The sequence below is a fragment of the Protobothrops mucrosquamatus genome, unplaced genomic scaffold (assembly GCF_001527695.2).
Source record: "Protobothrops mucrosquamatus isolate PMUCROS unplaced genomic scaffold, P.Mucros_1.0 scaffold_112, whole genome shotgun sequence".
Classification (NCBI taxonomy): Eukaryota; Metazoa; Chordata; class Lepidosauria; order Squamata; family Viperidae; genus Protobothrops; species Protobothrops mucrosquamatus.
Genome location: NW_015386188.1, coordinates 1 through 14,324, shown reverse-complemented (window position 1 = coordinate 14,324; position 14,324 = coordinate 1). Strand labels below are relative to the sequence as shown.

The window sequence follows — 14,324 nt, the reverse complement described above, 5'->3', positions numbered from 1 at the left end:
CAGGTCAGTCAAGGCAGTGGGTGCAAGAGATCCCTTGTCCGTGGCTACTGGTCATGGCTCCTTGTGGCCAAATAGTCCAAGAAAAATGGCCTCCAGCTTTGGTAGTGAAGAATGGACTTGCCACTGGCCAGGTCCAGCTGGAAGCTCCAGCCAAACCCAGTTGTTGAGCAGGAGGAGGGAGAGAAGGAAGGAAGTTGAGAAAAGGAGAAAAAGAAAAGAGAAGGAAGGAAGGAAGATGAGAAAGGGAGAAGGAAGGAAGGAAGGAAGGAAGGAAGATGAGGAAGGAAGGGAGGAAGGAATCTGACAGCGTAGTAGTTCCTGCTGTGGCTGAGGCCTGGGTGAGCTTCCAGATCTTCTAATCTAGACCTTGGGATTAGCTCTTCTCTGGACCCATCCTGGGATGGGAGTAGGGCAGGAGGTTTTCCCTGTACGCGTGCTCAAGGATGGCCAAGTAGCAGAAGTAATACTGCTCAGGGGTCTGGATGCTGAAGGCGCGCTGGGTCCTCATCCGCACCACCGTCTGGTAAATGTTGAGAGTACCCACATCTTGCAGTTGTGACAGACAAATATCCAGTGCGCAGAAAGTACCTGGAGAAAGGACAGGGGGGAAGGGACAGGTCACCCATCGGCGCCACCCTCTGAAACAATATAGAACATCAACTTCTTTGAGTCGGCTTTTGGGTGAAAATATAGGGGTTCCAGGTCCTGTAATCCCCAACCTGCAGGGCCTGGTGTGTATGTGTGTATGTTGAAGTTTGATACAGGGCAGGGCAACAGGTTGGAGAAGATCGCTTCTCTGCATCCCAAAAATATTTAAGGGAGGAGAAAATGACCATCTCTATTCCCAGTTTTACAAGTGGGAAGTCTTCTCCAGTGTGGACCACCAGCAGATGTGTGAACTTCAACTCCCAGGCTCCTAGGCTCTGGCTTTGCTACTTGGGGCATGCTGGGAGGCAGAGGGTAGCCCCATGGGAGAAAGCTTCTGAAGTTTTGGGAAATCGAACCCTCCACTCAAGATCCCGGTCAGTTACCTGTCCTCCCAATACCGGCACTGCAGTGTACCACAATGGGTGGCCCGCCTGGATGACCTTTGTAACGTGGTCCCAGGGCACTGACGGCCACCCTCTGTTGCTGCTTGACGGCTCCCAGGAAGTCGATGAGCGTGGCTGCTGAGGAAGGGACCCCGTAGTCGGGCCAGCTCACGTACTGGAAATGGGTCACACGGCGTCTCTCTCGGTTCTGTAGGTAGGTGAAAAGGGGGAGGGGTAGAGAGAGTTGACCCCAAGTTTCAGATTACCCCTTTTGTGCCTCTGTTGGGTTGTCTTCTACTTTGGGAGTTTATGACCCCTATGGCACTCTTTAGATCAATGTTTCTCAACTTCGGTAGGTTGAAGATGAGTGGACTTCAACTCCTATGGCCGGCTGGGAATTCTGGGAGTTGAAGTCCATTCATTTTCAATCTACCACAGTTGAGAAACACTTGTTATGGAGCCAAACCAATGGAGAATTAGGGAGTTTATGACCAGAAATCAGGAGACACCAAGATTGTTTCTGTTGCAGAAATCTGTTAAGATAATCTTGTGTAGTCCAATTCTCCATCCAGGAAGTACCAGCTAAAGAGAGTTGAAAGGAGGAGGAGAAGGAGGAGGAGGAGGAGGATAGGTTGTGAGCAACAACAGAGCGGAACTGCTGCGAAAGGGAAGAGCAATATGACACCCCATGGCCCATTGATGAAGGGTTTGTGCAATTACCTCACAGCTGAACATCTCCAGGAGTGTCTTCTTGTAATGGCTGAGGTTCTCTGTTCCAAGGTTGGTAACCGTTAAGGTTCCATAACCGATCTGAAAGTCCTTCTCCAGTGGCCAGTATTGACCGCACTTCCTTTTGCCTCCTTCTTCAATCCTGTCATGCAAAGAAGAAAGGAAGAATATGGAATGTCGGCATGCCTGGAAGGTGTCAGCTTGGAGCCCAACAGAAGCACAAAGACACATCTTTGGAAGGAACCACAATTGGCTCAGTTAGCATAAGGCATCAAGTCAAAAGCAGAAGAATCTTGGTTTTGACTTGATGTCACAAGTCGAGAGCACCCTCAGAAGAGCATCTTTCCAAATGGGCAATCCACCCTCTCTGCTAAAACCCAACAAAGTTACCCATGCTCATTTACTGTTTCATGCATCGCTAGGTTACCTTGTGGTCATCACGATCACCAGTACATTCTGTTCCCACACCATGCGCCAGAAGTCGTTGTATGTGTTTTCTAATGGCCCTAGAATGAAACAAGGAATTCTTAAGATGATGCTAGAAGCCTATTATTACAGGTAATCCTTGCTTACCAACTGCTTTGTTCAGTGACCAAAGTCATGAAGGTGCTGAAAAAAAAAACCTTTACGACCAATGCCCACATTTATGACCTCCGCAGCATCAGTCATGTAATCACCATTACATCAGCACATGTTTGTATGCTAACCCATTACCTCCCTCTTTTACAAAGTGGAAATATTGGAGAGAAAAGGATTACAAGAGAATAAACAAGTGGTGAAACGTGCCGATAGCAAATCATTGGTTTGCTTTAATGACCATTACTAAAAAGGTCATAAAATTGGGTCGGTCATGTGACCAACCTTTCTTAGGCCATTATGACATACAACATATTGGGCAGATTCCATTATGGTAGTATGCCGAGATCTATCTGTTCTGGACAGGATCAAAATTTAACAATTCGATGTGGTTGCTTCTAGCTGGGCTTTTCTGGAGCACCTGTTGAGCAAGGTGAGAAGAGGGAGCTGTGATTTGACAGACTCCAGACCTTGAATGCAGATGTTGCTCCCTTTTCTCAATAGTTTCTAAAGAACCAGATGTTGCTTTCAAGATCTGGGATCATAAATACCTTGAGTGCCGATATAAGCATTCCTTTGCTTGTACCCATCCATGAAACTGGCATTGATGTAGTCAGTCATCTATGGAAACAATTGCATTTGTCAATCCTTTTGGACCAATTACAGAAGCTACATTTGAGGAGCGAGCAAAGGTAGATGTGGAAGGATGTTTCTTATACTAAAATTTACTCCCTGGTCCTTAACAAAAGGCTCATGAAAGCATCGTTCTGTAATCTAACTTTCTTCTTTAATCTGATATTCTTCCTTGCAACTTAGAGCACCTTCCTTAAGTTCTCAAGCAAAAGAGAACTTACCACCCCCCTTTTGCTTTTCTATTTTCTACTCTAAGTAGGGCAAGAGTCAGAGAATTATTTTCTTCAGCCCCCCCCCCAAAAAAAAAAATTTGGAACAGAATTTTTAACATTTTATCTGCATAAGCCATGTCCTGTAATTAAACAAGAGCATACCCCCATTCTATTAAACTTCACAAATTACTTCCGCAGAACAATATGTTTAATATCGGGCAACTTCATTACATGTTTAAAATGGAGGTCTCCCTTAGCATAGGGATGTCAGTGGAGCAGAAAATATGGAGAATCAGAGCTTTGTATCATCTGTCATAACTGGAAGTTTTATATCTAGTATAGTAGAGTTAATTTAACAGAATGGATTTCTGTTTATCCCAAATATCTTTTCAATCCAAATTTTATTCAGCTGAAGTATAGGCCATCTTTCCCCTAGGCAGTATATCAATGCCCCCCCCCCTCCAATTTCCCCCCACAATTTTCCCTGGCAGGTAGTACGACCACCGTAAAGGTTCTGTTTCAAATCTGCTTCAATTCTGCAGCCAGAAATTCTTTGCTATGATTTGGGGGGTTCGGTTCCTTGAAATGCTATCAGCTTCACTTACCTCCTGATAGTTGAACTGTTTGGACAATTTCACCCTGGTTTGATCAAGGCAGGGAACATCCCCGTATCGGTTTTTCTCCTGGTTCAAAGGCGCTCTGGGAAAGAGGGCAGAAAAAGACAGAGGCATGAACAAGGAAAGACCAGGAATGGCTCCCAGCAATGGGAGGCTAGTAGCAAAGAAGTCAAAATTTCTGTGCGGAAACAGGGCAATAAAAAATGGGGTTCACCAGCAAGGATGCAAAAGAGATGAAGTCCACCCATCTTCTCAACCAAAGTTGAGAAACACAGTGACTCAAAATAAAGGAGAACAATGGAACTCCATGGGGTGAGGGGTAGATCCTCCTTCCTCCAGGTTTGGTTCTCCTTAGATGGGGCTTCAGATGGGGTCTCTCCTGCCCCCCAGAATGGTTGCTGGAATTGGGTATGTCAAGTCTAATGAAGAGAAGGGTGGCATGATAGCAGTGTTCCAATATCTAAGGGGTTGCCATAAAGAAGAGGAGGTCAACCTGTTCTCCAAAGCACCTGAAGGCAGGACAAGAAAGAATGGATGGAAAATAAGGAGAGAAACAACCTGGAACTAAGGAGAAACTCCCTAACAGTGAGGACAACCAGCAGAACAGCTTGCCACCAGATGTTGTGGGTGCTCCAACACTAGAAGTTTTTAAGAAGAGACTGGATAGCCATTTGTCTGAAATGGTATAGGGTCTCCTACTTAAGCAGGGGGTTGGACTAGAAGATCTCCAAGGTCCCTTCCAACTCTGTCATTCTCCAACCTCAGACCCTCCCACCATCTGGATACTTACAGAGAACACCCAAAAGTGCCCGTCGGGCTTCGGTGCCGAATGCCTTCATATTCCTCATAAATTCCTCGCTTCTGCTTCTGGTTGACGTGCTCCAGAAGTTCCTGCAGAGTCATGGACTTGGGCCCGGGGATGTGGACGGAACCGTTGTCCCGAGGCGGAGCCAGGGGGACCAGGATCAGCTCGTCCAGGGGGTCCGGGTGCCCATTCTGCTGCGGGAGGAATCTGCAGTTCCAGCTGAGGGGGTCCAGCTTGAGAGACCCTCCCAAATACTCGGGGAGGCACTCGTGGGGCAGGTGCTGCCTGAGCTCTGACATTTTCACCATCTGGACCTAGAAAGAGGAAGGGGCACATTGTGGTGCTAAACAAAACAGCCTCACAAACGTTTATTCCCTGCTTTTTAGTAATGAAGGTTCCTCATATTGAATGCACAGCCATTTAGGTTGGCTTGCGCTGAATTCCTGATCTATTTATTGGATTTTTTTTTAAAAAATCCCGCTTTTATTTTATAAGTAACTCAAGGTGATGAACATACGTAATATCCATGCTCTTACTATTCCCCCCACAATCACCACCGTGTGAAGCGGGTTGGGCTGAGAGAGAGGGACTGGCCCAAAGTCCCCCACCTGGCTTTCACGCCTAAGGCAGAACTAGAACTCGCTGTCTGCTGGTGATTGGCCCAAAGCCACCCATCTGGCTTTCATTCATAGGATGGGACTAGAACTCCCCATCTCCTGGTGATTGGCCCAAAGTCACCCAGCTGGCTTTCATGCCTAAGGCGGGACTAGAACTCCCCATCCCAAGATTTCGGCTTATTTGAAGAACTATTCGAATGAACAATTTTTATCAATATGGAGAAGATGGATTGTTTATATTCAAAAGAAGCATAGAGTGGTAGAATATAACTTAGGTTTTTAGATTTTCTTACTTTGTTTACTCTTTCTATCTTTTCATGTAGATTAAGACATTTTGTGGAGTTAGAGATATTAGTATTTGTTTACTTATATATGAATATTATCCGGGGACTAGGTTTGGGAAGTCCGGGGGTGTGTGTGTGGGATTTTATTTTTTATTCTGTTTATTGGATTATGATTGTTTTTTATGATGAAAATAATAAAAAAATTTGGAAAAAAAAAAAGAACTCCCCATCCCCTGGTGATTGGCCCAAAATCACCCAGCCAGTTTTCATGGCTAAGGCAGGACTAGAATTCACCATCTCTTGGTGATTGGCCCAAAGTCATCCAGCTGGCTTTCCTGCCAAAGGTGGGACTAGAACTCACAGCCTCCTGGTTTCTAACCCAGCACCTGAACCATTATATCAAACTGGCTCTCATTTGTCGATTTTAATACCAATTTCTCCAGCTCGTAGCACGTTATGTGTTTTCATTGCGCTCAGCCTAAATGTCTAAAGTGAGCATGTGAACGTGGCAGCTTCTCCCTCTCAGCATGCTGAAGCCTCCTGAGATCCTTCCTGGTGCAACTCACCCTTTCTCGCAGTTTCTCTTTAAGCAACAAGCTGATGATGGAATAAGGAACTCGGAACCACATCGGGGCGCCTACGATGAAGACCTTTTTCAGGCGCGCTGGAAAGGCTCCCTGTAAACCAAGGAGATATTAAAAAAATTATTCTATTTTTAAAACAAAGAACAAAAAACCCCAGCATTTTTGAAAAAGAAAAAGCAGACCAGGAAGCAAGGCCAGAAAAATAAAATGCGGGCAATTTTCAAGCCTCATAGGATTAGGGGCATATTTTATATTTGCCAATACTATAGAAATATCACATTGTTTTTTGAAACCACAGATTGTTGTCAATGCATTCAGGCAAGAAAGCAAAGCAATAATCAGCACAGGATAAATCATGGAACGAGAAGAGGAATTGCAGGGGGACGATCAATCCTCATCAAATGGATCCACATTTTGAATGTGGAATAAGGGAGATTTGGTACTTATTGGGCATCTGTATTAATCAATGGGTCAAAGGTCAATTATTAGTGGGGGAAGGGACTTCCTTTTAATATTCCTTGCATTTTTCTTCACTTTCTTCCCTCCTTTAACTGTTCTTGTATTCTGTGTCATTCACAGCTGGACTATGGCCTGTGCTAAATTACAAGACTACAGCCCTCATCATCCCCACTCAACCCAGCCAAGCAATGATACCATCTATAGTACGGCATTTATTTACCTGAGCAGGTAAGGAGCACCTGGCTAAGCATAGTTGGGAGAGAGGATAAGAGGCCACCAGAAGAATCCCAGTCTTGGGAGCTGAGTTCAACCCAAAAGGGGATTTTGCCTGCATTTTCTCCCTCTGGCCAGTAGGGGGGGACCCAAGTACATTGAAAAGAAAGCAGAAATTCAGAAACTAAAATGTTTGAAAACCAATTTAGAAGACGGATTTATTTTGCAGGCTTTCCTTTCCAGGCAAGTAAACTCGAGACCCATCTCAGCTAGTGAATGCTAATCCGCTAATTTTTCCTACAACCTGAAGTTTTGTTGACAAAAACCTCCCCATCAAAGTTCAGTTTTTGGCACTATCCATGCGTATAATCAGAGATTTTTAGAGCAAGTTTGGGTTAGAGACCACTAATGACTGCAATCTTTCTTTTTCTTTCTTTCTTTCTTTCTTTCTTTTTCTTTCTTTTTTTCTTTCTCTTCCATCCACCCACCATCTATCTATCTATCTATCTATCTATCTATCTATCTATCTATCTATCTATCTATCTATCTATCTATCTATCTATCTATCTATCTATCTATCTATCTATCTATCTATCTATCTATCTATCTATCTATCTACTTTTTTGTAACCTCCCCTAACTTAGAAACATTCTGTGCACAATTTTGGGATACTGAATTTATTTATTTATATCCTGCCTTTATCATTTGTACAAACAACTCAAGGCAGTGAGAGCACATCCAACACACACCCTCCTCCTCCTCTTTTCCCTGCAACAACAACCCTGCGGGGTGGGCTGGGCTTAGAGAGAGGGACTGGCCCAAAGTCACCCAGCCGGCTGTTTTGCTCCCATGGAAAGCTAATCCTTTTTCCAACTCTAGCAGTTCCTTGTCAGGATCAAGAAAGAAGAACTGGGAACCACAATGCTACAGGAAGTAAAATGTTTATCTGTAACGGTCCAACTGGTTTCAAAAGGCAGATCTGAGTAAATTCTGGCTAAGACCGGCACAGGAGAGGTTACTTTTCACGGCCCCAAATAATAACATAGTGGGAATTTTGGCATTAAGCTGGGAAATTTCTACTTGGTATACAGTGGAATGAACAGACTACGATACAGTAGTTGCATTTCACGGCCACAAGTAACAACATTGTGGAGTTCTTGGCATCCAGTTCAAAATGTATATTTCTTTACTTTATATCAAGAAATGTATTATTTCCTTTATCTCTAGAAGTGGGACAAAATACCCCCACCCAATTGCGACTGCGGGGCCGAAAAACAACCTAGACTGACAGCGTGCCAAAACAGAGCCTATAATGGAGACTTTGCTGATTTTTCTGACTGTGACATACAAAGCAAAAATGTCTGTCTGTAATCTAGACATAGGTTTATCATATTTTCGATGTGCTGTTTTATATGTTGTATTTTTATCTCGTGTTTTTATCGAAATGTGATGTGCCCAATGCTAAATAAATATATATATATTTTAATATCTGTTTTGCTTGCTATCTCCTACTAAGGTTATATACTAAGCATTAATTGTATAACTTCAGTAACTGCCATTTGTGGGTATTATCTTTTTTTTGGGGGGGAAACACACTGTTACTTTCAATAAAATTAGAAAGGGGAAAGAGTTGGAGGTCAAGAATAATTCTGGGCCATGGGAAGCCTTTATCTATGGTAACCCAATAGACAACTATGGTTGAAATTAGCTGCAGCCCATAGAGCTCCAGATTTAATTCTTCTAACCTCAGCTCAGTTGTTTGGAGAGTCAGTTTTCCTCGTGATGGTCCTTCAGAGAAGCTCTCCACGCTCTGGGTCAACCGACTGGCTGAGGACTTTAACCAGATGACCATATTTGAGGATCTCAAATATTTGCACTTGGCTGACATTTTTCTAAAAGGGCACTTTAATACAGGAAAATGGTTGTTTTTAACTTTTCTGGGAAATGACCCCGAATTCTTCATCCGTGGCTTGAGGAGACCGCAGGCTGATGGACAGAGAAGAGTGTCGCCTGCGGTCAACACATCAGAGGTCATAGCCTAGCTGGCTGGATCAAAGGCTCGTGGTTTAGATTTGATTCATTAATGAAACAGCCTTGCGTGGGGCGATTAAGGGTTTTAGTTACACTGGATCAACCAGCTGGAAACAAAAGCCTTGCTTCCACGGAAGACCTGGAGTTTGGGAGGACCATCCAAGGCTATTGCTTGGATAATATCTTGGGGGTTTGGAATGGGTGGAAAGCCAAAACAGCCTCTTTAGACTCGGCTAGGTCGTTACCATCTTCAAAGTACAGGTAGTCCTGACTATACGGCCATATCTGGGACCATTTGTCATTAAGCGAGACATCACATGACACACCTCCCCCCGCTGCCTGATTTCACCACCTTTTTGCTGCAAATGTTCAGCAACTCCAATCACAGGGAAGGCCTCAAATCACTACCCTGTGATGTCTCACTTAATGACCAATAATGATCATGCTTAGTCTGACGATGCACTAGCCCTGATGATGTTACCTAGCTGGGTCATGAAACGTCTGCAAGAAAACCACCAAGTTCAGAGAGCACCAAGGACCCCACATTCTTCCTCCTCCTCTTTCTCTTTCTCCTCCTCCACCTCCTCTTCCTCCTCCTCTCCACAAACCTCACTCCCTTCTAGCACTGATGATGTTACCTAGTTGGGTAATGAAACATTTGCAAGAAAACCTCCAAGCTCAGAGAGCACCAAGGAGACCACATTCTTCCTCTTCCTCTTCCTCCTCCTCCACTCTGCAAATCCCACTCCCTTCTAGCACGGATGATGTTACCTAGCTGGGTCATGAAACGTCTGCAAGAAAACAACCAAGCGCAGAGAGCACCAAGGACCCCACAATCCTCCTCCTCCTCTCCAAAACCCCCACTCCTTACTAGCACTGATGATATTACCTAACTTGGGACATGAAACATCTGCAAGAAAACTACCAAGCTCAGAAAGCACCAAGGACCCAACAGTCTTCCTCCTCCTCTTCCTTTCTTCCTCTTCTTCTCCTTCTCCTCCTCCTCTCCAAAACCCCCACTCCTTAGTAGCAGTGATGATGCTACCTAGCTGGGTCATGAAACATCTGCAAGGAAACCACCCAGCTCAGAAGGCACCAAGAACCCAACAGTCTTCCTCCTCCTCCACCTCCTCCACCTCCTCTTCCTCCTCCTCTCCAAAACCCCCACTCCTTACTAGCAGTGATGATGCTACCTAGTTGGGTCATGAAACATCTGCAAGGAAACCACCCAGCTCAGAGGGCACCTGGGACTCCCTGAACTACCAATGTTCTCCTTGATTGAGACTTTATTGAGAAGGCCTTCAAGAACCTTCATGCTTGCTCTCCGTAAACACATCAGGAGTGGCAAAGGATTCAACACCCATGACGGCTTCCACGTCATGCTTCTAATCAAATTCCTAGCTATGACCCAAGACCGTTTCCATGCCAAACAATTCCATCTGGGATCTTTTTTGGGGGGGCGGGAAGTATCTCTCCGGACAGGGATTGTTTGCCCTTTCTAAAAAGCAGATGGCTCCACTTACAGGCTTCTCTCCTCAATGCTCTGGAACACAAGACTGTTTCTTAAAAAAAAGAAAAAGATCAAAGCAACTGAGCTTGGGACCTTGATGAAGTTAGACAGCGCACGAGGAGGGAAGCCAAACATCTGAAGTTTTCCTTGCAGAACCTCAATTTGGGATTGTAGTCCCAGGGGAGTCTGGGGTCAGTTTGGGCCACGGCGGCTTTCTCATTACCTTCAGCAAGTTCAAGATCTTCTTGCTCAGATCCAGCTCAAAGTTGGAATAGTGAGAGTCCGCCATGTCGTAGATAAACACCAGGCCGTTCCGCTGAGTTTCAAAGCTGGTGATTGGAAGGAAAATAATTGTTTTAGAGCAGTGTTTCTCAACCTTGACAATTTTAAGGCATGTGGACTTCAACTCCCAGAATTCCACAGCCAGCATTGCTGGCTGTGGAATTCTGGGAGTTGAAGTCCACATGCCTTAAAATTGTCAAGGTTGAGAAACACTGTTTTAGAGTCACACGCAAAGTTGCTGGGCTCACACACCTCCCTCCCACAAGGATCCATCCGGACAGGGAGATGAGGCTCGCACCCACAAACCCAGGCCAAGTTAAACTAAACGGTGATTTATCGTTTCCTCAAATCTATTCCAGGACACGACAAGCCAGCATTCTTGGCTTAAAAGGTAGTGTGGAGTTTGAGGTTCATAATGCAAATTTGGAGACATGGGAAGATGCCATGTTTCGCTCTGGCTACACGTTTGTATTTTTATACAGCCGTGAGCATCTCCAAAACCCTCCCTTTGCTTTTCAATTAATTTTTAACCACGTTTTAACCATCCTTGACTCTTTTTTTTATTTTTTTTTAAGTTTTCTGCACTGTTTGTTTATATTTTGATATTTTATTGTACGCTGCTCAGAGTCCCTCTGTGAGGGAGGCGGGTGGTTCAAAAAAAATGTGAAAAATAAATAAATAAAAAAAACGAACCCAAACGTTGGCACTTTCAAACCGGGGAACGAAGACATCCAGAGTACAGGCTGTCCTCGACTTACAACAGTTCATTTAGTGACTGTTTGAAGTTACAATGGCACTGAAAAAAGGTCACTGAGGACCGTTTTTCACACTGACAACCATTGCATCATCCTCGTGGTCACATGGCTTATATTCAAATGCCTGGCAACTGACTCACATTTGTGACGGCTGCAGCGTCCCAATGGGTCACGTGATCCCCTTTTGCGACCTTCGGTCAAGCAAAGTCAATGGGGAAGCCAGATTCACTTAAGCAGCCGTGTTACTAATTTAACAACTGCAGAGATTCACTTAACAAACGTGGTGAGAAAAGTCGTAAAATGGGGGCGAAGCTCACTTTACAAATTTCTTACTTAGCAATGTAAATTTTGGGCTTATTTGTGGTCATACATCAAGGACAATTTGTATATACTCTCCTGCTTGAGCAGGGGATTGGACTAGATCAGACATGTCAAACACAAGGCCCGGGGGCCGGATGCGGCCCGCGAAGTGGTTTCATGTGGCCCATGAAGCCATCCTGGAAACAGTGAGGGAACGGCCCCCGCTGCCTTGGCCCTGGCCCAGCCCGGCCGGGACCCAATGTACAATTTTGTGGTGGCCATCTATGCTGAAACGCATTCAGTCTTAGCTCCACAAGGCCGTCTGGAACCAGCGAGGAACCAGCCCCTGCTGTGTCGGCCCCACCCCCTGGGTGCATGCTGGGGAGGGGTCACCCTTTGTGAGGAATGAAGAAATGGACCATGCCTTGGCCCTTGCCCCGGTCCCACCCCCTTCTGCCAGAGACCCTCAGATCTGTCCCACTCGCGCCCAGGCCCCCACAGGCACCCTTGACGCGAACGATGTAGAGCTGGCCACGCCCACCCAGTAGACCACACCCACTCCATCCATGCCCACCCAGTAGGCCGCACCCCCCGAGGGCAACCGCAATGCTGATGCGGCCCTCAATGAAATTGAGTTTGACACCCCTGGACTAGATGATCTACAAGGTCCCTTCCAACTCTGCTATTCTATTCTATTCTATTCTATTCTATTCTATTCTATTCTATTCTATTCTATTCTATTCTATTCCATCCCACTACTCTATTATTCTATTCTATTCTGCATTCTATTCTATTCTGCATTCTATTCTATTCTATATTCCAATATCTATTCTATTCTATATTCTATTCTATTCTATTCCTCTACCCTATTCTACTCTGTTCTATTCTATTCTACTCTACTATACTCTATTCTGCATTCTATTCTATTCTGCATTCTCTATTCTATTCTATTCTATTCTATTCTATTCTATTCTATTCTATTCTATTCTATTCTATTCTTCTATCCCATTCCATTCCATTCCTTCCCTCTACTCTATTATTCTATTCTATTCTATTCTATTTTGCATTCTATTCTATTCTATATTCTATTCTATTCTATTCTATTCTATTCTATTCTATTCTATTCTATTCTATTCTATATTCTATTCTATTCTATTCTATTCTATTCTATTCTGCATTCTATTCTATTCTGCATTCTGCTCTATTCTATTCTGCATTCTATTCTATTCTAATTCTTCTACGTCTTAATAGATTTGCAACTTTGGTGATCAGCCCTAAAAGCAAGCAATGCTTTCAGTGAATGGAAAACCTAATCTTGAGGGTGTTTCGCACGGGGAGAAGTAGGAAGTGATTATAAATTTCTCCAGGCTCTTGAAACAGCAGAAAAGCCAAAGCCAGGCGCCTCGCTGGACTGCAAACTGCCCTCCTTACCTTTCCACTGCCCTGTCCAGCAGGTAGAAGAGGGCCTGAAGTACCACGTGTTGGACACTTTTATTGGGGTGGTGCAACTTAGCGGTGAAGAGGGCAATCGAGGCTCCGGAAGGATCCCGCACACTCTGCAAAAAAAGCCGGTGAAGACAATCAGCATGGTGGCCAAACGGGCTTTGAATGACCCTTTGCAAAACCGGGGGGGGGGGGGGATTGTAACACTTTGCAAGCAGCCAAGAAACTGGGTTTGTCCATAGCGAAGGGCAATAGAGACTGAGTGATCCAGCAGCACAAATATTTTGGAAAACATTCATGGCTTGTAACATTCAAGGCTTTGGGGGCAGGGGGATTTCTCCCATCGCCCACAACTTCCTGGCTGCAACTTTTTTCTGCGTCCTGGCTTCACACATTCCCAGGGAGCAAAACGTACCAGGATGGTGAATTTTCCACTCAGGAGTTCTGACCTCAGCGGCTCCTCGTGAGGTTTCAGCTTCACGATGCCTTCCTTGAACCTCGTTTCCTAAAGGGGAGGGAAGAAGATCAATCAAGCAATCAGAATAGAGCTGGAGGGCACCTTGGAGGTCTTCTAGTCCAACCCCCTGCTCAAGGAAGAGATCCTATACAATTTGAGACAGGTGGCTGTCCAGTCTCTTCTTAAAAACCTCCAGTGATGAAGCACCCACAACTTCTGGTGGCAAGCCGTTCCACTGGTTAATTGTTCTCACTGTTAGGAAATTTCTCTTTAGTTCTAGATTGGGTGTCTCCTTGGTCAGTTTCCATCCGTTGCTTCTTCTCCTGCCTTCAGGTGCTTTGGAGAACAAGTTGAGCCACCTCTTCTTCGTGACAGCCCCTCTAATATTGGAAGACTGCTATCATGTCACCCCGAGTCCTTTCCCCCCCCCCATTAAATTAGAGAGACTCAATTCCAGCAACCATTCTGGGAAACGGTTATATCTCAGCAAAGGGGAAAGAGGCAATTCCTGGGTCCAGCTTAAGCCTATGGAAATCCAGCCATGGAAGTCCCCAAGCCCACCCACCCACCCAGACAAGCCCCGGCATGGCCCAAGCACTAACCCTGTAGGAGTGGAAGAGTTCAATCGCTCGGAGAACATCAAATTTCCTGGCCATGAGGAATTTGACGGCCACGTTCCAGGAAAGAGGCGAGACATTGTACTGGATGGTCCACTTGTTGATCTCTTCGAGGAACTGCTTGGTGGCCTTCACCCCCACGGAGGAACGCAGGAGGGAGGGAGGGAGG

The 14,324-nt window shown here is 45.1% G+C and overlaps 1 protein-coding gene across 1 annotated transcript; it reads right to left on the bottom strand.

Moving 5' to 3' along the window:
- Positions 1–312: 312 nt before the first annotated feature.
- Positions 313–14,311, bottom strand: PTPN9 (protein tyrosine phosphatase non-receptor type 9; the record flags this gene model as incomplete). Its single annotated transcript, XM_015816285.1, has 12 exons — positions 313–588; positions 1,032–1,239; positions 1,752–1,902; positions 2,188–2,266; positions 2,888–2,957; positions 3,787–3,880; positions 4,589–4,917; positions 6,071–6,181; positions 10,525–10,630; positions 13,070–13,194; positions 13,497–13,586; positions 14,141–14,311. Coding segments are annotated over 12 exons (1,749 nt in total), but the record flags the coding sequence as incomplete, so codon positions are not given.
- Positions 14,312–14,324: the final 13 nt, after the last annotated feature.